At 42.0% G+C, this 27,071-nt stretch overlaps 1 protein-coding gene across 50 annotated transcripts in view; it reads right to left on the bottom strand.

The window, feature by feature from the left end:
* CCDC15 (coiled-coil domain containing 15) overlaps positions 1-20,086 on the bottom strand; it is a 78,919-nt gene extending 58,833 nt beyond the window's left edge. For 14 of the 50 annotated variants that reach the window (XR_014815538.1, XR_014815541.1, XR_014815543.1 and 11 more), the window contains exons 1-4: positions 12,193-12,654; positions 11,685-11,873; positions 7,737-7,886; positions 7,001-7,189 (exon numbers count right to left, since the gene is read on the bottom strand). Coding sequence is in view for 41 of the 50 variants with exons in the window: in XM_021063068.2 (XP_020918727.1) it covers positions 7,001-7,189; positions 7,737-7,886; positions 11,685-11,852 (507 nt within the window). In the remaining 9 variants the exon portion in view is untranslated. Of the gene's footprint in view, positions 1-7,000; positions 7,190-7,736; positions 7,887-11,684; positions 12,655-19,121; positions 19,439-19,902 lie in introns of those variants that run through there. The other 36 variants (XR_014815544.1, XR_014815540.1, XM_021063071.2 and 33 more) reach the window with 9 other exon arrangements.
* Between the last annotated feature and the right edge of the window lie 6,985 nt (positions 20,087-27,071).

Here is a 27,071-nt window from a genome sequence, read left to right as displayed (position 1 = left end):
ATAAATTATTCATAATTACATAGAAAACCTAGCAAATATAACTATCAATAAGCAAAGGTAGTTCTGACCAATAAAATTAAAATGTACTATGTAAACAAATTTTGAAACAAATCTTAAAATCTAAAGCAAACAATGATCATTTATTAAACTTTAAAACTTGAAGAAAATATGTACAATAAAACTCAACGAATATAGGTATCTAGAAGTTCCCATCATGGCTCAGTGGAAACAAATCTGATCAGTATCCATGAGGACACAGGTTCGATCCCTGGCCTTGCTGAGTGGCTTAAGGATCCGGTGCTGCCGTGAGCTGTGGTACAGGTCGCAGATGTGGCTTGGATCCCACGTTCAATGTGGCTGTGTTGTAGGCCAGCAGCTACAGCTCCAACTCGACCCCTAGCCTGGGAACCTCCATATGCCATGGTGTGACACAAAAAAGGCAGGGGAAAAAAAAAGACAAGATATCTACTATGACACTGTTTCTTATTCATTGCTCATATTTTCTTCAATTATTTTTAATTTATTCAGATAAGATGGAATTTATATGTAACTATAGAAATGTAACTATAGTAATTACATGTAGGTCATGGGAAAAGAATGAGATCTAACATTTATAGAATTTCACCTAGCTATTGCAATGGAGGCCCAAAACCAATTTTATTATTTTTTTGGCCACACCCAAGGAATGTGGAAGTTCCTGGGCCAGGAATCGAATCTGCACCACAGTTATGACATGCACAACAGCTGCAGGAAATGCCAAACCTTTAACCCACTGCACCACAAGAGAACTTGCCCACACCAATTTTAAATGTATGTTAATGCCATAAAAATCTACCCAAAGCTGAATTCTATCCAAGTACAACATAGTTTATTTGCAAAAATAACATATTGATTTTTAAGTGTGTTAGACTTTTCTACTGCCACAAAAATACTATACATTTAAAACTTCAACTCACATGAGCCTCTTAGTAAAGCCCATAACCACAATTCGGTGCATCAACTGCATTAGCTTTACCATAAACAGGCATACCAAGCTAGAGGCTGACCAGTAACCTAGACCTAACGAAAAAGGCAAGATGCTCCAATAAAGATTCCTTATCTTACATAATGAAGTGGGAAGTGTTCAGAGAAAAAGCAGGAGATAGGAACTGGACCTAAAAGATCCTCAGCTGAAGACAAGAGGCTAAAGGAGCCTGGAGTATGCCAGTTTTGGAGCTAAGATGATTAAAATACAAGTTATTAGCAGAAAAAATAAGAAGAGAGAAGCACATGTGAAGAGGTAGTGTGACCAACTCTTCCAGTTTGCTTAGAACTGTCCCAGGTTTAGCACTGAAAGTCTGATGTCCTGGGAAACCCCTCAATCTCAGGCAAACAGGGAAGGTTGGTCACCTTGTGAGAACAACAGAGTCAATCAAGTTAATAATGAAATACTAGCATAAAGATCAAACATTCTATGTTGTTGGGACCAACGGAGCTACTTCAGATCCAGAAAAACTCTCGGCTGCAGACTCCTTAAGGGAGTTTGGATTTGTGTGAATTTCTGATTAAGCCTTTATTATCCCATGCACATTCTTAAACTTTCCCCTTCCATAGGTTAGCCTAAATTCTTGCAGCCAAAAGAGTCTAACTGAAACACTAGTTTTTTTCAATGATAGATCACAGAAAACAGGTTATTTCACATTACCTAAACCTTTACTTAACTACCAAAACTGTTATTTCCATATTTGTAAAAAGCTACAAAACATGCATTATATATAGAGTAAACAAAAACAAGATAATAAAAGATTTAGTGAAAAACAAAAAGCTCAGATAGGCATTCCAGTTGTGGCGCAGCGGAAACAAATCCGACTAGGAACCATGAGGTTGAGGGTTCAGTCCCTGGCCTTGCTCAGTGGGTTAAGGGTCTGGGGTTCCCCTGAGCTGTGGTGTAGGTCGCGGATGAGGCTCAGGATCCCGAGTTGCTGTGGTTCTGGCATAGGCCAGCAGCTACAGCTCCGATTAGACCCCTAGCCTGGGAACCTCCATATGCCGTGGGTGCGGCCCTAAAAAGACAAAAAAAAAACTCAGATATACCATACTAAAAAAGAAATGGTGGTGAATCTAACAGTCTATATATAGATAAATAAAAAGTAGTTATATGGTGAGAATGAAACAAAGACCAGTAGTTCTTCAATTCCCCACAAAAATGAAGTTATAAAGGGAAAGAAACTCAATCCCTAGAGATAAATATCAATCCTAGCAAAAAGCAGGGGAGTTGCTATTCTTATGGGAAAACTTGAAATTTCTTCCAGTTCTATGATTCTAGTTTCTAAATTCAGATGTCCAATTTTACCTAATCTTAGAACAACTAAGTAATATCAAGTATTATAAGTGGAGGATAAGGTGGGGGTGCAGAATAAGAGAGGTCCTAGCAAAATCACATTTGCAGCACAGTATTGTGTTCAAGTTTTGTGGGTCATATTAAAAAGGGCCTTGAGGGAGTTCCTGTTGTGGCTCAGCAGTAACGAATCCAGCTAGTATACATGAGGACATGGGTTTGATCACTGGCCCTGCTCAGTGGGTTAAGGATCCAACATTGCCATGAGCTGTGGTACAGGTTGCAGACTCAGCTTGGATCCTGCACTGCTGTGGCTGTGGCAGCTCCGATTAGACCCCTAGCCTGGGAACTTCCATATGCCACAGGAGTGGCAGAAAAGGAAGGAAGGAAAGAAGGAAAAAGAAAAGAGCACTGAAAAACTAAATAGCACTCAGAAGAAAATAACCAAAATTGAAATCTGGAAATCATGCTATGAAAAATGGCTGAAGGTAACAGGAATGTAAAAATCCACAGAGAAGAAAATGGTGGCTATAACCAAATACTTGAAGTGTTCTACAGATGGCCACGGTATTTTATTCTCCATTACTTGTGAGTGCAAAACTAGGCCCAACAGGTAAAAACCATAGGAGGAAGATTTGACTCAATGTATTAAAAAAATACTTCTAGGGAGTTCCCGTTGTGTCACAGCAGAAATGAATCCAACTAGTAACCATGAGGTTTCAGGTTCGATCCCTGGCCTCATTCAGTGGGTTAAGGATCCTGTGTTGCTGGGGCTGTGGTGTGGGCCAGCAGCTGTAGCTCTGATTCTACCCCTAGCCTGGAAACCTCCATATGCCTTAGGTGCAGCTCTGAAAAGCAAAAAAAAAAAAAAGAAAGAAAAAATACTTCTAATAATTTCAAGCCCTCTAAAAATGAAATAAACTAAACAGTGGTGAGTTGCTCAACAGTGACAGTGTTCTAGCAGATACTAGATGGCCATATATATATATATACACATATACTTATGGCATTATAAAAAGAGTTCCTTAGAGAAAAATTGGACTACATTTTTTTCTTTTCTAACATTTAATTAAAAATGTAAATAAATCCAAATATATTGGAAACTTCAAACATACGGAAGTAGACAGAATACTAACTTGGACCCCTACTTAAACATCAACCAACTTTAACATTATCAACTTCTAGCCAATTTTGCTTTATCTATAACCCCCTACTTTATCTCACCCTTATATTATTTTGAAGTATACCCCAGATGTCAAATCATTACATTCTTAAATATTTCAATATGTCAAATGAACTTTTAAAACCCTTCCAACTGTAAGACTCTATGTTTACATCACCCCAAAATACAAGAAAATAGAAAAGTCCGCTAATATTTAGAAAGTGAATTATGTTCACCACTTACTCAACCAGTTCAAGACAAAACAAAGTGGTTAGTGCTTGAACATTGTCTCATTGTCTGGTTCTTAGTGACATCTACTGGATAGAAACTGCAGTGGAAATGGTGAGACTAAAAGCATCTATTTGTTATGGTTTGGACAAAGGTTTACAGGCTTAAAGTATTCTGAGTCACTTAACATTCCTCAGTTGTTCATCATCTTCTTTTTGTTGTTGTTCATATTCTTTTTAGGAAATAAAAAGGGTATAAAAACTTTTTCAATTTTGATACCATTTAATTAGACTTTTTATAACCTGATTTTCTCCTATCTAACCTTATTTTCTGTTATTTTTCTCTATAAACTATCAATTTGAAAGGCTCCATCACTTATTAGCACTTATTAGCAAATGTAGTAAACTCCCTTTGTATCCTAGACTTTTTCCTCTGATCTCAAAATTCTCTTAAATTCACCAATTCTATTTAGTTTTCCAATTCAAAATATACGGCTCAATTCTATCTCTTCCAGGAATTCTTCCCCAACCATTTTCTTGGAATTTAAAATTTTTTGAACTCCCATAGCACAAATTTACCACCAAATACAGCAAATATCATTAAATTATCTAATAGATTGCTGGTGTGTTAGCATTATGTCTCTACAAAAACCTATCTATAATCCCATGAAGGGTCCTAGTTCACATATCATTGGTATCCCTCAAGGTTTAACAAACAGTATGCTCGAATATCTGTGGACTGATGTGCACTATTTATGTATAATACAGATGAAGTAAACTCCTCACTACAATGAGATTTATAGCTTTAAGCACCATGAAAGCAAGGACTGCATCTGTCTTAGCCAATGTTCTGTCCTTTGTACTTTATACAGTGTCTGGCTCAATAAATATTTGCCGAGTAAGTTGTTCATAATCTTAATAAGAAAAAAAAAAAAAAAAGGAGTTCCCATCGTGGCGCAGTGGTTAACAAATCCGACTTGGAACCATGAGGTTGTGGGTTCGATCCCTGGCCTTGCTCAGTGGGTTAAGAATCCAGTGTTGCTGTGAGCTATGGTGTAGGTCGCAGACACGGCTCAGATCTGGCATTGCTGTGGCTCTGGCATAGGCCAGTGGCTACAGCTCCAGTTAGACCCCTAGCCTGGGAACCTCCATATGCTGAGGGAGCGGCCCTAGAAATGGCAAAAAGCCAAAAATGTAAATAAATAAAAAAGAAAACAAAAATTACAAAAATGATTACTACAAACCAAACAATGACAGGGAAAAGTCATAGCCTGGGATAAAATAAAAATCTTCTTAAAAACTATTTCAAGGAGTTCCTGTCGTGGCTCAGTGGAAACGAATCCAACTAGGGACCATGAGGTTGAGGGTTCAATCCCTGGCCTTGCTCAGTGGGTTGGGGATCCAGCATTGTCTTGAGCTGTGGTGTAGTTTGCAGACTTGGCTCAGATCTGGCATTGCCGTGGCTGTGGTGTAGGCTGGCAGCTATAGCTCCAATTGGACCCCTGGCCTGGGAAACTCTACATGACGCGGGTGTGGCCCTAAAAAGCAAAAAAAAAAAAAAAAAAAAAAACCTATCTCAACATATCATGTACTTATAAAGCTTTCCCTATTTATACCAACAGCACTATCAGATCCACTTCCTACTTATAACCAAGCATGTTAGCAATTACACAATTTTTATTTTCACATAATCATCATTTTCCATATTTTTGTTCTGCTCTTACTATCCCTAGGAATACATTTTATTTTATTTTATTTTATTTATTTATTTTTTGTTTTTTTGCCATTTCTTGGGCCGCTCCTTCGGCATATGGAGGTTCCCAGGCTAGGGGTCTAATGGGAGCTGTAGTCGCCGGCCTACACCAGAGCCACAGCAACTCCAGATCCAAGCCGTGTCTGCAACCAACACCACAGCTCACGGCAACGCCGGATCCTTAACCCACTGAGCGAGGCCAGGGATCGAACCCGCAACCTCATGGTTCCTAGTCGGATTCGCTAACCTCTGAGCCACGACAGGAACTCCAGGAATACATTTTAAAATGATAAGATGAAGGATTATTCCCACAGTAGGGCTGAGGAATATGAACATCCAAACAAAAGCTTAAGTTCACTAAGGGAGGAGTTGATCAAATGGCATTAAGTGATTTGAGTCGGATGAATCTACTTACGGTGGTTAATTTTTTTTTTTTTTTTTTTTTTTTGTCTTTTTAGGGCTGCACCCGAAGCATATGGAGGTTCCCAGGCCAGGGGTTGAATCGGAACTGTAGCCACCAGCCTTCACCATAGCCACAGCAACATGGGATCCGAGCCTCATCTGAGACCTACACCACAGCTCACAGCAATGACAGATCTTTAACCCACTGAGCGAGGCCAAGGATGAAACCCACGTCCTCATGATTGCTAGTCAGGTTCGTTAACCACTGAGCCATGATGGGAACTCCTATTGTGGTTAATTTTTTAAAATCATGTATATAAAGTAAATAACTAAAAAGTTACATTCAAAAATTATGAATATATTAGAGTTTACTACATTATTACTTGACTTATAGATCTACGTATTATGATAATCAGATTGAAGGACAGAAAAAAGAAAAATGAAACAAAAATAATGAATGAAAGCTCCATATATGCACTGAACCTTTTTGTAAAAGATTAGGAATCACTTTTGTCCATATGCTACAAACTGAGAGCAACCTATAACACAATTTCAGCATAAAAGGAATATAACTACATTCTTTGACCTAAAGCACTTTCTAATAAGTCATGGGTTTTTTGTTGTTGTTTTTTTTTTTTGGTCTTTTTAGGACCGCAACCACAGCATATGAAGGTTCCCAGGCTAGGGGTCAAATTGGAGTTGCAGCTGCCGGCCTACACCACAGCCACAGCAACTCAGGATCGGAGCCACATCTGTGACCTACACCACATCTCACGGCAACACCGGATCCTTAACCCACTGAAACCTGCATCCCCATGGATACTAGCCAGATTCGTTTCTGCTCACCCATGACAAGAACTCCTCTAATAAGTGTTTAATTATAACACTTGAGCATTTTTCTTTAGATGATTCTAAAGTGTCTTACCAATAAATATATATTTAAAATATATATATATAAATAAATATCCTCCCACTATTTCCCACTTTAAAAAGGTTAAAAAAAAAAAGAGGTGATAAAAAGTGAAGTTGAATTTAACACCTCCTAATCTCTACATCATAGCCTAGGTATGTCATTTATCTAAAAAACAAAACAAAACAAAAAAACAAACAGACATAAAATTAAGTGAATATGTACTTACAGCCTGGGCTTGTTGGAATAGTTCGTTCTGATTCTCTCTATCTTCTATTCCATCCTCAAGCATCTGGGAAGGAGGTAACCTGGCACTTCCAATAGCAGCATTCAAGGTGTTTAGAAAAATGCTTGTTCTTTTAGGAGTTAACTGTGCTGGAGCTGAAGAGTGCATGGCTATGGAACCTTCTTTTTCTGCCTACACAGAGGAAGAAAGACTGAGATTCCTCTAGTAAGATTCTACTCCAGTCCAGTGCAATCAAATAATGCCTATAAGCAGCCCCAAAGATTTAAAACTGGGGTTGGGCAGAGGGAGGGGAAAGCTTTAGCTGGCAAAGAAACATTTACCAGGCACCAACTATGTGCTAATAATTTGCTTTATCTAATTCTCACAACACTGTGAGACAAGTATCATACCCCTATTTCATAGATAAACTATAGTGCAAAGAATTTAAGGAATTAGACCAAGGTCACATAACCAAGAGACAGCAAAGCTAGTATTCACACCCCAATCCCAAACTCTGACATTGTTTATAATTATCCGGTGAAAATTAAAGAGGGAGTCAGAACAACAATGGAAACAGAAACAAATGTTTCTCTATATACAAATCCACTGCCCTCACTAGCAAATGAGATTATACAAAGCCTGAAATCAAAAGAAAGTGATTCTGTTACTGCCTAATAGTATATCTCATAATAAAAACACTTTCTATTCAGTCTTTATTCATGCTCAATTTTGAACTTACTGCTTCATAAGACCTCTGAAGTTGTTGCTTTTTCCTCAGCCTAATTTGTTGATTTACTCTGCGTTTGACTTGTCTCTGAAAATGCTTTAGAGCTTCTTGTTTTTTTCTTAGTTGTTCCTTCAGTTCTTCTTCAATCATATATGCTGAAGTCTTTAAAGACAAGAGATAAAAAGTAGTAGTTTTGCCCATGAGGATGCTGTTGTAAACACAAAAGTCAGGATACAATCATGAAAATAAAATTCAGTTCTATAATATAAAGCTCCCAGTAAAGAAATACAGGATTTCAAAGCTGATCATCTAGACCTTACTAGTAGTACAAGGAACTTAAACCAAATCACAAACTAAAACTGCAATCTGTGAGCACTCAAATCAAACCTTAATTTTTCAATGAACTCAGAACTAAAGGTATCTTCATTAATTCTTAATGAACCAATTCAAACCTATTTTATGTAACATTTTCAAAATGAGTAAAATAGTTTAGATACACAAGACTGTTCACCACTTACAAAATGTCCTATTATAAAATGAGAATTATGCTTCATTTTTAACCTAGCATGCCCTTTCTGTCATCTCCATCTAGAAAACGCCCACTCAGTCTTCAAGACCATGTAATATCCATCTAGTGCCTCACATTTTTATTAACGGTTGAGTACAATACTTTTTTTTTTTTTCTTTTTAGGGCCGTACCCATGGCATATGGAAGTTCCCTGGCTAGGAGTCCAATCGGAGATGCAGCTGCTGGCCTACACCACAGCCACAGCAACATCAGATCTGAGTCACATCCGCAACCCACACCACAGCCTACACCAGATCTTCAACCCACTGAGCTAGCCCAGGGATCGAACCTGCAACCTCATGGTCCCTAGTCAGATCCCTTTCTGCTGCGCCACGACAGGAACTCTCAGTACTATACTTCTTAACTCCCCCACCAGATCATAAATTCTTTGAGCTCAGGAAATGTATTTTATTATTCTTTCTTTCCCCTATGGTATATAACACAGAGTCTTGAATACAAAGGTAATACTTACAAAATGCTTAATTCCAAAACATTCTAAACAACCTGGAACATTTTATCACATTTGAGTCCTTGATCATTGTTCACCTCTTCTATGTACTTTGAATACCAATGATAGTCATCATAACAGAAATTAAAAATTATTAAAGATCTATTACAAGACAAGCAATCCCCACCCCCCTAGATAATGAAGTATGACTGTATTGTTTCAATTGCACAACTAAACTTTTTGCACCCTATAGACTATCCGTGGGGCAACAGAGAATCAAGTGTTTCTCAGAACAATCAGAGAACACATTTGGATAATTTACAAGTGATGGAACTGATACTTAGATTCCATTAGTCTCCAAAGATGATCTCCCCTTCTCCCCACAATAAATCAAGCCTCTCAGTATTTATGCTCTTGTGAGGTCATCTCCCATACTGAACGTAGTCTGACTGTATATCCAACAGACTGAGGCACAAGTGTTGGCTCCATGATTTCCCAAGCCAGATCACAGAGCAACTTCCACTTAGGGCTTTTAGAATGCTCACTCTAGGGAAAGCCAGCCACCATATAAGAATTCTACCCTGAGACCATTATGCAGAGAAGCCCATGCTGGCCAAGTAGAGAGACCACATGGAAAGAGAAAGATGTCTAGCCAGGCCCCAGTCATTCTAATCATCCTAGCCCACATGACAGTTATATGAATGAGAAAGCCATCTTGCAAATTACAACCCAGGAGATGCCAGATAAATAAGAACCAAGAAATCCAAACAGAATCCAGTCAAGTTGTCTCAGATTATTATCAGTTTTTTGAGTCACCCCATCTGAGGGCTCAGACACTGTGGAGCAGACAAAGCCATCCCCACTGTGCTCTGCTTAAATGCCTGACACACAGTATTGTTTGCTCTATGCCATTAAGTTCTAGTGTAGTTTGTTACACAACAGACAAATTATGAAATAATACAATAGCCATATATGCTATGCAGTGTCTTTGGATGCTGATTTAAGTAGGGGCAATCTGAAACTATGGCATTTTTAGGAATCCTGATAGCTCCTTGAAACTTAGGGACAAAAGTGATTAGGCACTTCCCTTTGGAACAAACATGATCTTAGGGTAACCGAGCTTTAGAAATCCACATCTGTTCTGAGCTGACAAGAGCAGCATCTATTAACAAGGGTAGGATTCCCAGGCTATATATGTTAATTAGCATATATGATGCTTGATCAAACTGTCTTTGATTGGTATTGATCAGAATTTTTTAGAGGAGGGAAAGGAGACATGTTACATAGTTATATATGCTACAAGACTTTAAACTTTTGAATTAATGTGTGGGAACATGAGACAATTACTTTTAACACAGATAATCTTGATAGTTTTTAGGCATTTTGATGCTACTGACATTATACAGATGTCATAATTTGAGCAGTTAATAAGAGGTATCAATAACTTAAATACCAAAATACCTCTGTACCAAGTCTTACTGTTTCTTCTGGGATGTTTCTTATATTCATCCCCTCATTTCCACTTCAACCACTCTTTTCCAAGGCTTTCCCTCCACATTCCTTACCACTAAAGTCTTGATGCTATATTTCACACCTGATTTGTTACAGTTACATCCTAATATGTCCCCCAAGAGTCTCACCTTTAAGAACTTGAAAGCAATTAATCTAATCAAAAATTCTGATTATGGGAGTTCCTGTTGTGGCTCAGTGGGTTAATGAATCTGACCATCATCCATGAGGACGCAGGTTCGATCCCTGGCCTTGCTCAGTGGATTAAGGATCTGGTATTGCCATGAGCTGTGGCTAGGTCGCAGAGGTGGCTCAGATTCTGAGTTGCTGTGGTTGTGCTGTAGGCCAGCAGCTACATCTCCAATTTGACCCTTATCCTGGGAATCTCCATATGTCATGGGTGAGGCCCTAAAAAGCAAAAAAAAAAATCTGATTATGAAATTCATCTGTAAATATTAAACAGTGAATGAAGTCAATCCCTTCTCCAAAATTTCCTGTGGTTTCCTATCACTCCTATTTTCCATAATCCTATCAACCTTCATCCCCCTACTAAGCCTGCCACTCCAATCAATCTAATCTACCCCTAAAATTCTGGCTATACCTTGCTTACTCCCTATCCTCTCCATTCTCCTTAAATGGACAATCATTCCCTTTCTATTTCTATTTTGATTAAGCAAATAATTCTTTACTAAACTTTTCTGGGTCATATCAACCCAAAGTTGTATCTTTCTTTTCTGATTAAGTGCTATGATCTTAGCACTTAAATTTGCAAAAGTTTCCCTTCATCTGAAATGCTCTTCCCTACCATCAGTACTTATATAGCATCTCCACTCTTTAAATACACAAACAATATTTCCTCACTCATTCATTCAACAAATATTTCCTGAGGACTTGCTATACCAATATGAGAAACAATAAAAAATAAAGGTCCCTGTCCTCACAGAATTTACAGTTAAACTTTCTCAGGATCCCACTCGGAATTAATCTCTCTCTTAATCTCTTACTGCACTTGAACCTTAATGAATCTCCATTACAAACCTTATAAACTTTAGGCAATCAATGTTACATCGACTATGGTCGTCATCCCTACTACACTCACTATAGAGTGTCTAGAAGACAGACAGTGCCTACGTCGTGTGCACGTCATGTGCACATCGTGTGCAGAGCAAGCATCAAGAGTTTATGAGGTAAACTGAAATATCTATATGTATGTATATAAATGTAATAAACACTCAATTATGTAGACTAAAGCTAGAGCAAGTTTTTAGCAAATTCATATTTGTTCTATAATTCTAATGCAAGAGCCTATCTATAACAGAATAGAAACAGCACCTCCAGACTGTTCATCTTATCTGTGCACCAGGGACTAGAGAAGGTTAATAAAAAGAAAGATGGAGGAGGAACCCCACCGTATTTGCATCAAACTGACACTCACATGTGCTGGGACTTCTGTGCTACCTGGTGGGGCAGGTTCCACCCATGCCCCAACTGGTACTACAGCCTGGTTCCTCTCAGCCAGCACTGTCAACACGTCCTTGCTCTTCAGGGGGTTTAAAGCCAGGGGCAACTTTGTGGAATTTCGAGGCTTCTTGAGGGGGGCCATACTTCCTGGCACCTAAGATTCCTGGTTAGGAGAGAAGAAAAGCTTAACATCTTCAAACGACTTCCTTAGAAGCTCAGCCCCTTAACACATATGCCACAGGCTCCTTAATAGGAGAGAAGCCTTGGAGGAGGCAGTAAGTAGCCTAACAGAGAGCCAAGAATAAGGATTCTGGAGAAGGAAGGAAAAAAGCTTGCCCTCGTAAAGGAATAGGGACGAGTGGAAAGAAGTAAGAATCTGAAGGAACGAAAACTGTGCCAGTGGTGACACACCGACGTGGGACAGGGAGGAAAGAGCGTAGCAGCCGGAGGGCAAGAGAGCTGGGAGGGTGCGGAGTGGGAACCTGGGTTGAAGGCAGAGTCCAAACAATCGGTATCCGGTTATGGGGGGAAGCGCTGAACGCCGGGGAACCCCGGGCCAGGGAAAAGTTTGGCCTGTTTCTTAGGCCTCGGGGTCCTAATCCTGCCGAGGCAGCCCTGGCCTAGTATCAACTCGCTGCTCGCCACAGACTCAAACTACCACGGACACTAAAGTAACCGCCGCCAACAAACCGCCAATTTTGGGAGGGCCGCCTTTCGGAACCCCGGGCCAAGGAAAATTTTGGCCTGTTTCTTAGGCCTCGGGGTCCTATTCTTGTCGAAGCAGTCCCGGCCTAGTATTAACTCGCTGCTCACCACAGACTCAAACTACCACGGACACTAAAGTAACTGCCGCCAACAAACCACCACTTTTGGGAGCACCGCCTTATCCCGCCGCGCCCCTCGGTTGGTTTGTATCCGCCTCCTCCGGCTTGCGTCACCTCCCTGGTACAGGGAAGGCGTAGGGCGGGGTTTCGGGTTCCGAAGGGTCGTCACTTCCGCTCTCTGTAACCCTGAGGGGGCGGGACTTGTGAAGCGTGGGGGTGCGGGTGGAGTCTAGCTCAGTCAGCTGAGCTGTTGCATTATCTACCCTGGGATTAACCCACATCTTTCAGAAAAAGGAATACGTTGGGCTGGAGAGCTGATTAAGTGGGAAGGACAGGGGTCCAGTTGAGGGACGCATGGGAGAAGGATGGAAGAAGGCAGGCCTGGCAGGGCTTCCTTGACGGAGGAAATACGCCTACAGTAAATCATACTGATCCTTTGTTCACTTCGTTACGTTAGCAGTGCTGTTTCATATATACTCTTACATGTAAATATCGCAGCCTTGAGAGTGGTCTCCCTTTCTGCTCCAAGCTTTGCTATAATCCAGGGACACTTCATTTTTCTTGTGAAACACCAGTTTGTTCGTTCAATTAACATATAATTGAGAGCATTTTATATACCAGTACTTTGCTAGGCACTGAATATATATAGCAGTGAACAAAACAGACATATCCCTTGTTCATGGAATTGACAATATAATGAGAAATAACCAAATAGACACATGAATAAGTAAATAAAAGTGGCTGATGATGATGCGCAACTTGCAACTGGCCCAGGAACTCTATATGCCTCTGGGTGGCCAGAAGAAAAAAGAAAAAAAAAAGGGGGCAAGGGAGTAGTTAAATAACTGACCATAGGATTTAAGATAGGTAATGTAGGAAAGGATGACAAGTGGAAGGAAGGGACCTTGTAGAGGTGGTAAAATCAAGAGATTCTAGGTTCCAATGGAGACCTAAGTTTTGCTAGAGCAGAATACTAGAAGGAATGCATTGAAAAAATAAGAGGTGGTCATCCAAGATTGAGATGCTTGAAAGTAAGAGTATAAAGTTATTGTAGATATTAGTAGTGTTGGAGTTCCCTCGGAGCCTAGCTGTTAAGGATGGACACTGCCACTGCTGTGGCACAGGTTCAATCGCTGGCCTGGGAACTTCTGCATACCGTGGGCATGGCCCCTCAAAACATATTGGTACTGTCAAAATCTATGGTATAACCAAGAGAGGGAGTGCTGAGGTAGAAGAACAAGATTACTGAAGAAGAGGTCATAGAAATGGCCAAATGGCTTGAAATCACCAAGATACATGAACAGAAGAGTGTTGCAAGAGCCAGGAGCATCCATCTTCAAGGAATTTCAGGAAAAGACCTGGAGCTTGGTAGATGAGTATAACCTGGAAATCAGGGAGTGATATAGTCTAGCAACATCAGATGCAAACCAAGGAGCAGAGCTGAGAAAAAAAACAGGAAGCATTGTTTACAAACAGCACTGAGCAATCAAGTAACGAGAAGGAAAGCCATACCACCTCCACACAAAGAACAGAAAACAGCCACCACTGGAGAAGGCCAGAGGAAGGTTGATTTGTACACCTCTGTAAACACACACACACACACACACACACAGAAGAAATGTTATTAGGTAGCCCCTTGCTGTCTCTAACCCTCTACCTCAAGGTCTGTGCCCCACTAGCAGCCATCCAGTGGTTTCATATGAATCTACACTCTCTTATGTCCAGAAAGATCCCATCTTGGGCTCTGCTCCCACTTTCTAAAGTTTTCACAAGGTGTGTCTTCCATATGCCCAGAATTAGTTTCTCCCCAAGAGAGCTGTTTGCTTAGAAATGTCTTCTTCAGAAACTTAAAAGACTGGGTGTTGCTGGCACCAGAGTCTTGAGGCCCTGATCCAGAACACTCTTCATTAGAACTTGATAATGTGTGTGGCTGGGGGATCCCCGGCCATTGCTGCACAAGGCCCTGTCACTGGGTCCTTGGCAGCAGTCCACTCCACACAACTCAGAGATGTGCTGTTTGGGAGTTCCCATTGTGGCTCAGCAGGTTAAGGACCAGATGTTGTCCCTATGAGGATGTGGGTTTGAACGTTGGCCTCACTCCATGGTTAAGACAACAGCTGCAGCTCTGACTCCACCCTTAGCCTTTGAACTTCCATATGCCGCAGGTATAGCTGGAAAAAGAAAAAAAAGAAATGTGCTATTTGGTTTCACCATCCTTTTGACTCACAGCTGTAGCAAATTAGAAAACTTGGTCACCTGTTAGTCCTCAGGGCCTATCCTAAGGAGAACCTCTCTGGAAATTGGAAACCTGCCTATCCCCACTCTCATGGTATCTGGATGTTGGGAATTTAACCTCAGGCAGCTGAGTGGTACCCACTTTCACTTCTTCCTCCAGTTTGAGCAGGATTTCCCAGGGCTGCCCAATGTTCTGGGCTGTTTCCTAAAGGTTTCTTTTGTTTCTCCTCCTCCTGATTCACTCTGAAAATAACTTTTCTAGCTGGAATAATTGGTGAGGGTCCTTCTGCTTGCCTGTACAAACCAAATTTCTGCAGCAGCATTTCACTGTAAGTGGCATCCATGGCAGATGGCTCAGGTTAAGCCCAGTCATCTCAATAGCTTCTTCTGCACTGATCTTTGAAAAAAGAAAAAAAAAACTTTCATTTCATCATGGGTGCAGAAGTCTTTTATCCTTTCTCTTTGCGGATGAAAAAAAAATTAACACGGAGTCTCATTGTCTTCCACTTTACCAGATACTCATCTAGGATAGACACAGAGGTACACTTCAAGGAAAGACTTGTTGGTCCAGCTTTCAAGAGTGTTGTGGTCCCTTCAGCTGTCAGCTCCTTCAGGGTCAGCCTCAGCTTCAGAGAGCAGTCTTTCCCTCCCTTTGAGGAGCAGTGACCTCCTGGGACTGGTGGGTCTAGGGATGTAAAGGTCCAGTTGTTTCAGCCTAACTTGGAGCAACCCTAATGAGCCATCATTTCAACTTCAGAGCTCCCTGTGGGCTTGGCTAAGGCCACCCCATCTGCATCACAGCTCAGCTTCTCCCTCTGCCTCCTCCTGCATCCTCCTCCTCCCTTCACAGATGTCACTTTCTGGCACACTCTCTGATAAACGTCCTGAACTTGAAACTCCATCTCAGAGTCTGCTTCTTGAAGAACACAACTACAGCCCCCCCCTCCAGTATTGTTAGGCCTCAGAGACCAAGGCACTAAAAGCTCTCAGGCCATATCACTCCTGGTGTAAAATTCCATAGATTATCCTTATCGCTATTTCCCTTTGCATCAAATAGACCAGCAACATGTCCTGGAGATGATCTAACCACAATTTAAATTCCTTCTATTTCCTGTTGACACTTTGGAGCCTCTGGATTAAGATAACCCTCAAGGTTACCCCCCCCTCTAGACTTTCTAAATATGTCAACAAATAAAGTTCTTTATCATTAATGCCAATTTGCATTAGGTTTTATATTGTTCATATAGAGAACCCTGAGATAAGCAAAGTAGAGGGAGGCAATTAGTAAAGGTAGGAGAATGGAGCAGATAAGCAGCAAGATTCAGAGCTCCCTACAAAAATTGGTTCCAAGAGCTGCCTTAGCATTTGAGCCTTGCAATTCTAGATGCATTCTAGAGGACATGCCTCTCCTCTGATGGTTATTTCCATGGATATCTGTTCTTTGAAGCCAAAGAAGCTTCATTAAGATAACAGACCCCAACTTAACACAAAGCTAGTTTGGGCCAAAATGATCTTACCTATCAATAACTTGTTTCCTGTATTGTTCACTATATTTTGACTTTTTCATAAAGTGTACTCCCAAGATTAAAAAATTGCAATCATTAGAGATATGTTTCAGGATCCAAAAGCAATTTCAAAACATTTTATAGAATAAATAGCTGGCACTCAAGGTACCCATCGCCAGAAAACCAAGTCATTCATTTTATGTGTTCTACTGTGATTGTTCTAATTATCCACTGTTTGTAGTCACATTTCCTACATCCCAAATCTCTAGAAACAGCATAGTGTAGAGAACAGAGACTTTGGAAGCAAACTGGTCAAGTCATATAATCTGCATCTTTGTTTCTTCATTTTCACAATATGAGGGAACAATTGACCTTTCACAAATTTTTTGTGAAAATTAGGGTAATGTGAAATGCATAATTAATATATAATAGATTTTCAATAAAGCTTTGCTTTTTTTTTTTTTCTTTTTAGAAACAACACAGAAGTCCTACCTTCTACCTTTAGAAGGCTGATTTGTCTGCAAGTAGTTGGCACATGGCCCAGACTGGGATAGCTTTCTATCTTACTGGTGATCATGATTGGTCCAGAACTAAATATGTGACCTGTGCCAGGCCAACCACAGTCCTCCACCAAGATTTTATTTAACTAGCTTCATCAAAATTCTCCTACCTGGGGAGTTCCCATCGTGGCTCAGTGGTAACAAACCTGACTAGTCTCCGTGAGGACATGGCTTCAATCCCTAGCCTTGCTCAGTGGATTAAAGATCCAGGTTGTTGTGAGCTATGGTATAGGTCACAGATGTGGTTTGGATCTGACTTTGCTGTGGCTGTGGTGTAGACCAGCAGCTACAGCTCCAATTCAACCCCTAATGTGGGCACTTCCATATGCCACAGATGTGGCCCTAAAAACAAACAAACAAACAAAAATTCTTCTCCTTAGGAGTTCCCAGGTGGCCTAACAGTTAAGGATCTGGCATTGTCACTGCTGTCACTCAGGTCACTGCTATGGCTGAAGTTCAATTCCTGGCCCAGAAACTTCTGCTTGCTATAGGTGCAGACAAAAAAAAAAAAAAAAATTCTCCTCTGAATGACAAGCTGTATGCCCAATACGTTGATCACTAGCTACATGTGGCTATTTTAAGTTAACTGTAAGTTTATAAAATTATAAATTTTAATTCCATGAAATTTATAATTCATTCCCTCAGTCCTACTGGCCATGTGTCACTAACAGCTACTGTACTTGCCAGCGCAGAAGTTACATTGGAACCCCTTCAAACTGTGTAAGAAGCTTTGTGAGAATGAAGCTGATACCAAGACATAAGCAAGAGAAATGAGTGCTAACCATTATGGCTTTTAAGTAGCTCATTTCCAATTATTCCAGCTCTCTCTGAAATTTTGTTACCTGATGCAAGAGATTCCTCCTTTTGGGCCTGAAACAGTTCAAGTTGAACTTCTGTCACTTACAACTGAAAAATCTTGATGAATCACATTTCTTACCTTGATGGGCAGCAAACTAGAATCCTAGAGGGCTAACTCTGGTAAGTATCTGTAAAGGAGGCAAAGCTGGACCCTAAAAGTGCTACAACAAGGGGCAAACATTTTGGCCAGTCTTCAAGGCCACTTTCCCACTAGCTTAGGATTTTTTTTTTTTTTTTTAACGCCTGCACCCATGGCATATGGAAGCTCCAGGGCCAGAGATTAAATCTGAGCTGCAGCTGCAGCAATGCTAGATCCTTTAAACCACTGCACCAGGCCAGGGATCAAACCCCAGCCTTCACAGTCACCCAAGCTGCTGCAGTTGGATTCTTAACCCACTGTGCCACAGTGGAACTCCAGTTAGTGTCATCTTCTTCTTCTTCTTCTTCTTCTTCTTCTTCTTTTTTTTTTTTTTTTTTTTTTTTGTATTTGACCCTCTTTAATATCTTTATTTTCACTCCGCCATCTTTTTTTTGGCCAATCCTCAGCATATGGCATTCCCAGGCCAGGGATCAGATTCGAGGCACAATTGCCACCTAAGCCACAGCTGTGGCAAAGCCGAATCCTTAACCTACTGTGCTGGGCCAGGGATCAAACCTTCAACCCAGCGTTCCCAAGACACAGCCGATCCCATTGCACCACATCAGGAACTCTTAGGGTTTTCTTTTAAGAAAACTTGTCTTTTCCTATGTTGAGTCCCATATATCACAAATTCATCTTCTTAGTGTCCCCAGACATACCACTGGGGACACAATCATTCTCTTGCTGATTAAGTTTTATTTGTCTTAATTTCCTGTTGCCCACCTTATCCTTCCTTGTCTCATATCTTATCTCAGAGCCTTCCTTTTTTCTACCCACTTTTTACTTTTGGGCTTCCTGACTGAAAACAACCTATTTCAGGAATGATTTTTGTTCATTTGTCTGGCAGTGGCAGCATGCAGCAGCTTGATGTGGGATCTCAATTCCCAGGTCAGAGATTAACCCCAGGCCACAGTGGTGAATGCACCAAGTCCTAACCACTAGACCACCAGGGAATTCCCTCAGGAATGTAGTATGTGAACACTAGACCAAGAAGCACAGGCTGAATCTGCACTACACTGACTTAAAAACTGTGTGACTTTGTACAGGTTACTTAACCTCTCTCAGCTTCAAGCTCCTCCTTGGAAAAAAAATTCTTACCACATGGAATTGTTAGAAGATTAATTAAAACAACATTCTATAAGACAGTTTGTAAGAGACAGTGCAAATATATTATCAATCATATTACTTATAGATTTAGATGCAGCTTTCCAATTATATTTAAGCACCTAGGCAAAGACTGAGATTTGAATGTGCCACCTTCCCCCTTTTCCCACATCCCATTCCTCTTACTAAAGTCTGGAACAGGGAGCATTCTTCACGCAGTAGGTAAATATTAGATGCTGGCCAGCTGATTTCCATTTCTGTGCCTCCCTCTTTGGAAGGAGGGTGGGAGAGAGAGGATGAGATTGAATCCTTTCCGGATGTGGTTGGTGGGAGGACAGCATCTGAGGATCTAGAAGGGAAACAATGAAGCCTTTCACGAGTTGGGGGTAATTTGTGACTCCCCCATGATTTTTCAACCTGTTTTTCTATGAGCACTGAAGCTTTACAAGGACAGAACACCAGAGATGTTTTCTAGAATGTCCTCTCTGCATCTTAAATAGGTCAGCAAAAGCTGGATCTCTCCACACTTAAATGCCAATTAATTTTTCCTCTTTGTTCCTCTGGAGAGTTGCTGAATAGGACACGTTCAGCCACTCCAAACAAGCCTGAGTTCCTCCCGGTTTCTGAGGGGGCGGGAATTCTATTCAAAAATCAAATATTTACTCTCAGCATAAAACACTTTGATGTTTGCAGTTTGAAACTGGGAGCGCCTTCTCCATGCCTTACGGAAATATACCTGAGACCCCATGCCACCCCAGGATCACATATTTCTCCCAGTTAACCCCACACCTCTTTGAAACACCCCATCTCTGCAGAACACTTTTCTTGCAAGCAACTCGCATTTACAGAAATCCCCAGACACCAAAACCACATTCTGGACGAAGGCCCCGGAAAGGGCACGGGGAGACTTTTGACCCCATCTCCGTTCCTATTAATGTTTCTCAGAAGCCAGCCAGAATTGGGCTACCTAGGAGAACTTTCAGAAGACAAAGGAAAGAAGAAATGTCATCGGGGAAGGCCATTCCTCACTGTCCAGGCCCACAGAAAGCCTGTTTTGTTCCCAAGAGCTCTAGCTAATCTGTCTCTTGTTGGGTGGTTGCTGGAGCAGCAAGGCCCCGCCTCCTCTCAACACAAAGCCTCACACAAATTCCTCGTTTCCTGGGCAATGGGCTGCAGCTCTACAAATTCTCTGACTGCTGTTGGGCTCCGGAATCCTCCCTCCCCCTCCATTCTGGCAAACGGAACTTATGGTAGGGACAACTCTGGCACCATTCACCTACAGGTTTATGGACCAAAGAATCAAAAATAACTTCAGCAATGAGGGAGGGCACCGGAGGGGGCAGAAAGGTTCCCTTACGTCCTGGAGCTTAGTCAGAGGGTAGGTGCTGGGATAAAATGTTAGAATAGGAGATGGACTTCCTCCCACTGATGACTCAGAGAGATGGTCAGAAGCCTGAGCTTTATTCACCAGCTTGGGTTTCTAGTCCAAGGTCTGCCAGTTAATAATTATATGACTTCAGCAAGTTGCTAACTTCTTGAAATTTTAGTGTTTCTTGTTTGTAAAATGGGGTGACAATATCTACTGAAAAGGAAGTATAGGGAGAATTAAATGAACAAATAGATGTAAAGTGCCTGACAGTAGCAGTAGCTAACACACACACACACACACACACACACAAGTTAGAGGATCGAAGTCTTGGATGACTTTGAACATGAGGGTCATCCAGAAATCTGGGGAATTAGCTTTTCCTTCCCCCTCAGAAGCAGATCTTAGTCACATCTGATGGCAGTTGGTGGAGAAACATCCCAGCTCCCTTGCACCTTGTGTGGGAGAACTCTGAGACTTATTCTTTATTATTTCCCACAGGATTAAGCTCTAGCTGCCCATGATAGTAATTTGCTTGATATGCAACCTTCCTTCCTTTTCCAATATACTATCTGGTTTTGCTAGGATCACCTTTCTTTTTTCTTTTTCTTTCTTTCTTTCTTTCTTTCTTTTTTTTTTTTTTTTTTTTTTTGCTTTTTAGGGCCACATCTGCGGCAAATGGAGGTTCCCAGGCTAGGGGTCAAATCAGAGCTACATCTGCCAACCTCCACCACAGCCACAGCAACTCAGGATTCGAGCCATGTCTGCAACCTACACCACAGCTCAAAGCAACACTGGATCCTTAACACATTGAGCGAGGCCAGGGATCAAACCCCCAAACTCATGGTTCCTAGTCGGATTCGTTTCTGCTGCACCACAATGGGAACTCCTGGAATCACCTTTCAAATAAAGTAACTTCTTGTCTCAGGATTTGCCTCTGGGAGAGCCAAGACTGAAATAACAATTTTTCTCCAAATTTCAGAAGGCCTAGGTTCTCAGGACCATCTCAAACACAAAACTCCTGTTTCAGCTGAATTAGTCCATATAGAGATCATTTCACTGTTCTCTGCTTGCTGTCCTCCTGCCCACCATGTTGCTCCAGACCTGGAACTCACTTTCTATGCTGCATAACAAATTGCAAACAAATTTAGCAGCTTAAAACGACATACATTTTTTTTTTTAGTTTCCATGGGTCAAGAGTACAGGTACAACTATATAGCCCGGGGAACTATATCCAATCTCCTGGGATAGACCATGATGGAATATTTATTTATTTTTTAAATGATTTTCATTTTTTCCATTATAGCTGGTTTACAGTGTTTTGTCAATTTCCTACAGTACAGCAAAGTGACCCAGTTGCCCATACATATATACATTCTTTTTCTCACATTATCTGATGGAAGATAATATTTAAAAAACAGTGTATTTTGCTGTATAGCAGAAATTGGCACAACATTGTCAGTCAACTTTAAAAAAAAAAAAAAAAAGAGCACAGGAGTTCCCGTTGTGGCGCAGTGGTTAACGAATCCGACTAGAAACCATGAGGTTTCAGGTTCGATCCCTGCCCTTGCTCAGTGGGTTAACGATCTGCATTGCCATGAGCTGTGGTGTAGGTCGCAGACGCGGCTTGGATCCTGCATTGCTGTGGCTCTGGCGTAGGCTGGCAGCTACAGCTCCGATTAGACCCCTAGCCTGGGAACCTCCTTATGCCGCGGGAGCAGCCCAAGAAATGGCAAAAAGACAAAAAAAAAAAAAAAAAAAAAGAGCACAGGCACATCCTAGATGGGTTTTCTACTCAGGATTTCACCAGACATCAATTAAGATGTCAGCTGATCTGCTTTCCTTTCTAAGGTTCAGGGTCCTCTTCCAAGCTTGTGTAGTCACTGGAAGAATTCAGTTCCTTGTGATTGTAGGACTGAGGTTCCTATTATCTTGCTGGCTCTTAGCTAAGGGTGGCTCTCAGCTCCTAGAGGCCACCAGTCTTTCCCTGCCACGTGGCTGTTTCACAACATAGCAGGTTACTTCTTTAAAACCAGCAGGACCATCTCTCTCTCTCAGCTGCAATGTCCGAGTCTTACATAACATAACCTAATCAAGGGAGTGGCTATCCCATCACCTTTTCCATATTCTATCAGCTAGAAGCCCACACACACACATGCTGCAGTTGTGTATGGTACAGTTTTCTGAGTGTTTTGAAGAAGGCAAAGGAGAGAGGATTTTACAGTGTAACAGTGCTAGCTGTTCTCAATTTTCTTCAGTTCTTCCCCTCCCCCCCATGTTGCTCCCTCCTCTCCCCTCCCCTTCCTCACTTCTCTCTTCTTTGCTCTTTCCCCCAAATTCCTGTTTGTCTCTATTAAACAGGGCTTTATTTTTTTGTCTATTGACTCATTATGCTTAAGGCCTTATCTTCCACCCCATGTGGCCTTTCTAGATATTTTTCTTGCTAAAGACAATTCTCTCTGTAAGAGGAATTTGGGTGCCATTTGTTGGAAGATTTTCTTTCCTTCTGCTACTAAAGGTTACTTACAGTTTAGTGGAGGAGACAGATATGACTCTATAACAGGAAGTGAATGAAGGGAAGGAGGGGGAAAATGCTAAATATAAAAATTGCCACTGATGCTATGGTATTAATAAGGACCAAACATCTCTAGTAGCATCAGTGTCAGAACATTCTTCCTGGAGAGAAAAGAACATGCCAAGTGGGTGGGAACATTCTTTTTTTTTTTTGGCCACGCCAAAAAATCCCTGAGCCAGGGATTGAACCTGCACTACAGCTTCGTGTTTGTTTTTTGTTTTCTTTACAGCCTCACCTTCGACATATGGAAGTTCCAGCCTAGGGGTCAAATCGGAGCTGCAGCTGCAGGCCTACACCACAGCCACAGCAATGCTGAGTCCAAGCCACATAGGCAACCTACACCACAGCTGGCAACGACACCAAATTCTTAATCCACTGAGTGAGGCCAGGGATCAAACCTGCATCTTCACGGATATTACGTCAGGTTCTTAACCTGTTGAGCCACAGTGGGAATTCCTGAGCCATAGCTGTGACCTGCCCAACAGCTATGGCACCGCCAGATCTTTAACCCAGTGCACCATGTGGAAAATTTGGGATAATCTTAAATCCAATGCTAGAGTTATTAATTGGTACTTATTGGAATTCCCTCGTGGCCTTGCATTTAAAGGATCTGATGTTGTCGCTGCTGTGGCACAGGTTTGATCCCTGGCCCAGGAACTTCCAAATGCAGCACGCATGGCAAAAAAAAACCCCAGTACCTATATACATATCATTCATGTGTGTCCTCTTCTTGTCTCTACTATTAAGTAACTTTAGGAGTCCCAAGTCCATTGTTAGATAGCAATTTAATTCTGGGAAAATTGCCTGGCCTCTCTGTCCCTCCATCCCTCAATGAGAAATGAAGAAATGGGCAAGGTCATCTCAAATGTCTCTTGCTGTGGGGTGAGTCTGTTCTGTGATGTTCTGCCACTCCTGCTAGACGCTTAGTTCTTCAAAGACACAGATCATTTTTACAATTCCCCAGCCAGCTTTTTTCCCCCCTCAATCCCCACAGAGGTCTGAGTCACCCAGGGTGGTGACTCAATCAAAGTCACTAACTGCCTCCTGTTTTAGGGATGGAATGCTTCCAAGTTTAAGTTGGCCTCTGTGTGTGTGTGTGTGTGTGTGTGTGTGTGTGTGTGTGTGTGTGCGCACGAGGGCAGGTTTCCATTCTGAGTGCAGGGGCACTGTCTGAGTGCTCAGCACAGATGCCTGAGTACAGCAGACCCGGCTGCCTTGGGTACAGGGGTGCAGAGTCTGAATTGGGGGCCAAATGAGAGTGGCCTGAAGCAGCTGTGTGCAGCAGAAGGACCTAGAGGACTGGGCCATGCTGCTCAGGAGAGGACAGGGCCCGGAGAAACACATCAGAGGAGGAAGGGGCATAGGCGTTGGCTGCCGTCAGCCAAGCAAAGCGTCCATCCATAGTTAAACAGCAACATTATGCAGTGCTCAGAGCTGGGCCCTGGGAAGAGACCATAAGAATGAAGAATTACGGTCCCTGCCCTGGAGACCGGTCAGTAGCCTGGAGAGTCTCCCAGGCTAAGGAGGAGATGGCCACAGTAACCACGTATTCTGACCCCCAGGTAGTACATGACCACTGACAAATATAACATACTTTCAAAGGTAGAGAAATATAACATTTATAATCAAGATATCCCTACCAACATACACACACACTCCCCCCACCCCCACCCCAGCCTGAATCATCAACAATTACATGGAACAGACACACCCACAGGGGAAAAGCTCAAAGAATTCATGGAAGGATAAAATAAGGTCAGCTAGGACAGGTGAGACAGCATTGTGTTGTGTGTAAGACTGTTACCTTATGTCTCTATAACCCAATTGCCCATTGAATCAGTTGCCCCCCTCAAATCGAATCCCAGTATTTCTAGGAATTTGCATGGTGCTCACACGCCGATCTGTCACTGGCAGTCACTGTTAGATGCCTTCTCTGCTCTCACTCCTCTGGCACAGCTCCCTTTACTCCATTCAGCAGCTTGAGAACCGCCACCTCCCCGCCCCCATAAGTTCTCACCTAATTCAGCCACTGTCTGTTGAGCACCTACTATGTGCCCTGTCCTGTATTAGGCAGTAGGGCTACAGAGACCAGTAAGACACAGCCCTCCAATCAAAGAGCTCTCTGTTTTGGAGGAGAGAAAAGCACATAAGCAAGATGATATGAGTTACTATAGGGCTACGCATCATAAAAAGACCTGAAGCAGGAGTTCCTCCTGTGGCACAACAGGATCAGAGTCATCTCTGGAGCGCTGGGACATAGGTTTGGTCCCTGGCCTGGCATGCCGCTAGATCAAAACCGTGGCTGGGATCTGATCCCTGGCTTGGGAACTCCATGTGCTACAGAGTAGCCAAAAAAGAAAAAAGAAAAAAAAAAAAAAAAAAACACAACAAAACCTGAAGCTGGATTGCAAAATTACTTCTTCTACACTCAGTGGTGCAAAGGCACAGCAGTGCAGTTGTGCCTTTGCAACTGCTGGGATCTCCCCTGTGAGCCTCCCATCCCCCAGGGCAGCAGAGGAAAACCCAAAGTCAATCCATCACGGTCAATTCAATCTAATCCAACCACCTGAACGTCCTTCAGGCTAAAAAAGGCAGAACTCATGCTTCCTATTTCCTGAACATCACATCCTCCTTTTACCTCAGACAATACGCCAAAGAGGTCAATTGTCTACACCATAGGAGAAAGCTGGGATCCAGTCCACAGGCTGCTTTGTGATACATCAAAAGGGCGGATAAAAGAAATTAAAATATCCTTTTCTTCCTTACAAAGACTGGTTTTCCAGCCTTTCTTCGTGTTGCTACTGACTCTAAAATACCATTTTTAATGTCAGAAGCTGAGTGTTGCCTTTCTCTTTTTCATTGTGTACCTGCTGAAGCAACATGAACTTTACTAGAGGCAACAGGTGCCTTGAGCTGTGTAGGAAAAAGTCATAGCATTAGAGATGCAAAAGGAAAAAAAATGATTTATGTCTTTCAGAATATTTTTTGGAGTCCCTCTGTGAAGTTCAAAACCAGGGCTTCCCACCTCCTCTCCCCATCCTTTGGCTCAGGTGGGCCATGCAATGAGGCTTACCCAGGCTCTCTCCAGTATGTAAAAAGAATACTGTGAGATAACCACTGTATTTACAAAACTAAGACCAGCATTAGAGATGACCAAGAATGGGGGTTGTAAACTTTGTTCTCATCAAGATGTAAAGATCCCTGGAATTCCATTTGTGGCTCAGTGGTTAATGAACCCGACTACTATCCATGAGGAGGCAGGTTAGATCCCTGGCCTTGCCCAGTGGGTTGGGGATCCGGCAATGCCGTGAGCTGTGGTGTAGGTCACAGACTCAGCTTGGATCCCAAGTTGCTATGGCTATGGCTGTGGCATAGGCCAGCAGCTATAGCTCCAATTCAACCCCTAGCCTGGGAATTTCCACATGCTGTGGATGCGGCCCTAAAAAGACAAAACACACACACACAAAGATATAAAGATCCCTAAAGGAATGAGAGAGAAGAAGAGGAGGCAATTTTTTTTTTTTTTTTTAAGTTTGTAGTTCCCTGGTGGCTCAGCAGGTTAAATATCCTGTATGGTCATTGCTATTTGGTGCAGGTTTGATCTCTAGCCCAGGAACTTCCGCATGCCATGGGCATGGCCAAAAAAGAAGTTTAAAATGTCGTCTTTCCAGCAAAGAATTTCCTAGGCACACTATTGTACTAAACCTTCATCAGTTCTCCCAATAATTCCTACAAAGAAGCCATTGTTTCCCCAATTTTACAGATGTGAAAGTGGAGGCATAACAAGATTGTGTGCCCATCCCCAGATCACAGAATCAGCAAGCACACATTCCACTGGCAGCCCTCAGAAGATGCAGACATGGTAACAAGGGGTCAGCGTAGTGCTGGGGTGTTTCTCAACATTATGCCTTGAGACTTGAGGAAACAGCTGGGCCATAGCTGTTGAACCCCAGGATGTTGGTTCTTGGGGTATTACCTTCCTCTTTGCTTTGATATGTTCTGGAAAATGGGCTGGAGGCTGGGGATTGAGCAGAGTAGCTTCTGGAAGGAGGTTCCCAACATCTATGAGATGCTAAGAAGAAAGAAATGCCAAGCAGGACCAGGACGAGTAGGAAAAATAATAGAATTCAAGCCAATTTCCCATCTTCTTCCCTTGGGGTGGAACAGCAGGGTGGATTCCAGCTGTTTCTGGAAT

This window comes from Sus scrofa, chromosome 9, assembly GCF_054392235.1.
Source record: "Sus scrofa isolate SSC_HxYL_T2T_F1_AM1 chromosome 9, Sscrofa_HxYL_maternal_Yorkshire_Landrace_v2.0, whole genome shotgun sequence".
NCBI classification, from domain to species: Eukaryota; Metazoa; Chordata; class Mammalia; order Artiodactyla; family Suidae; genus Sus; species Sus scrofa.
Note: the sequence above shows the minus strand (reverse complement) of the source record. Positions and strands in the feature narration are given on the sequence as shown.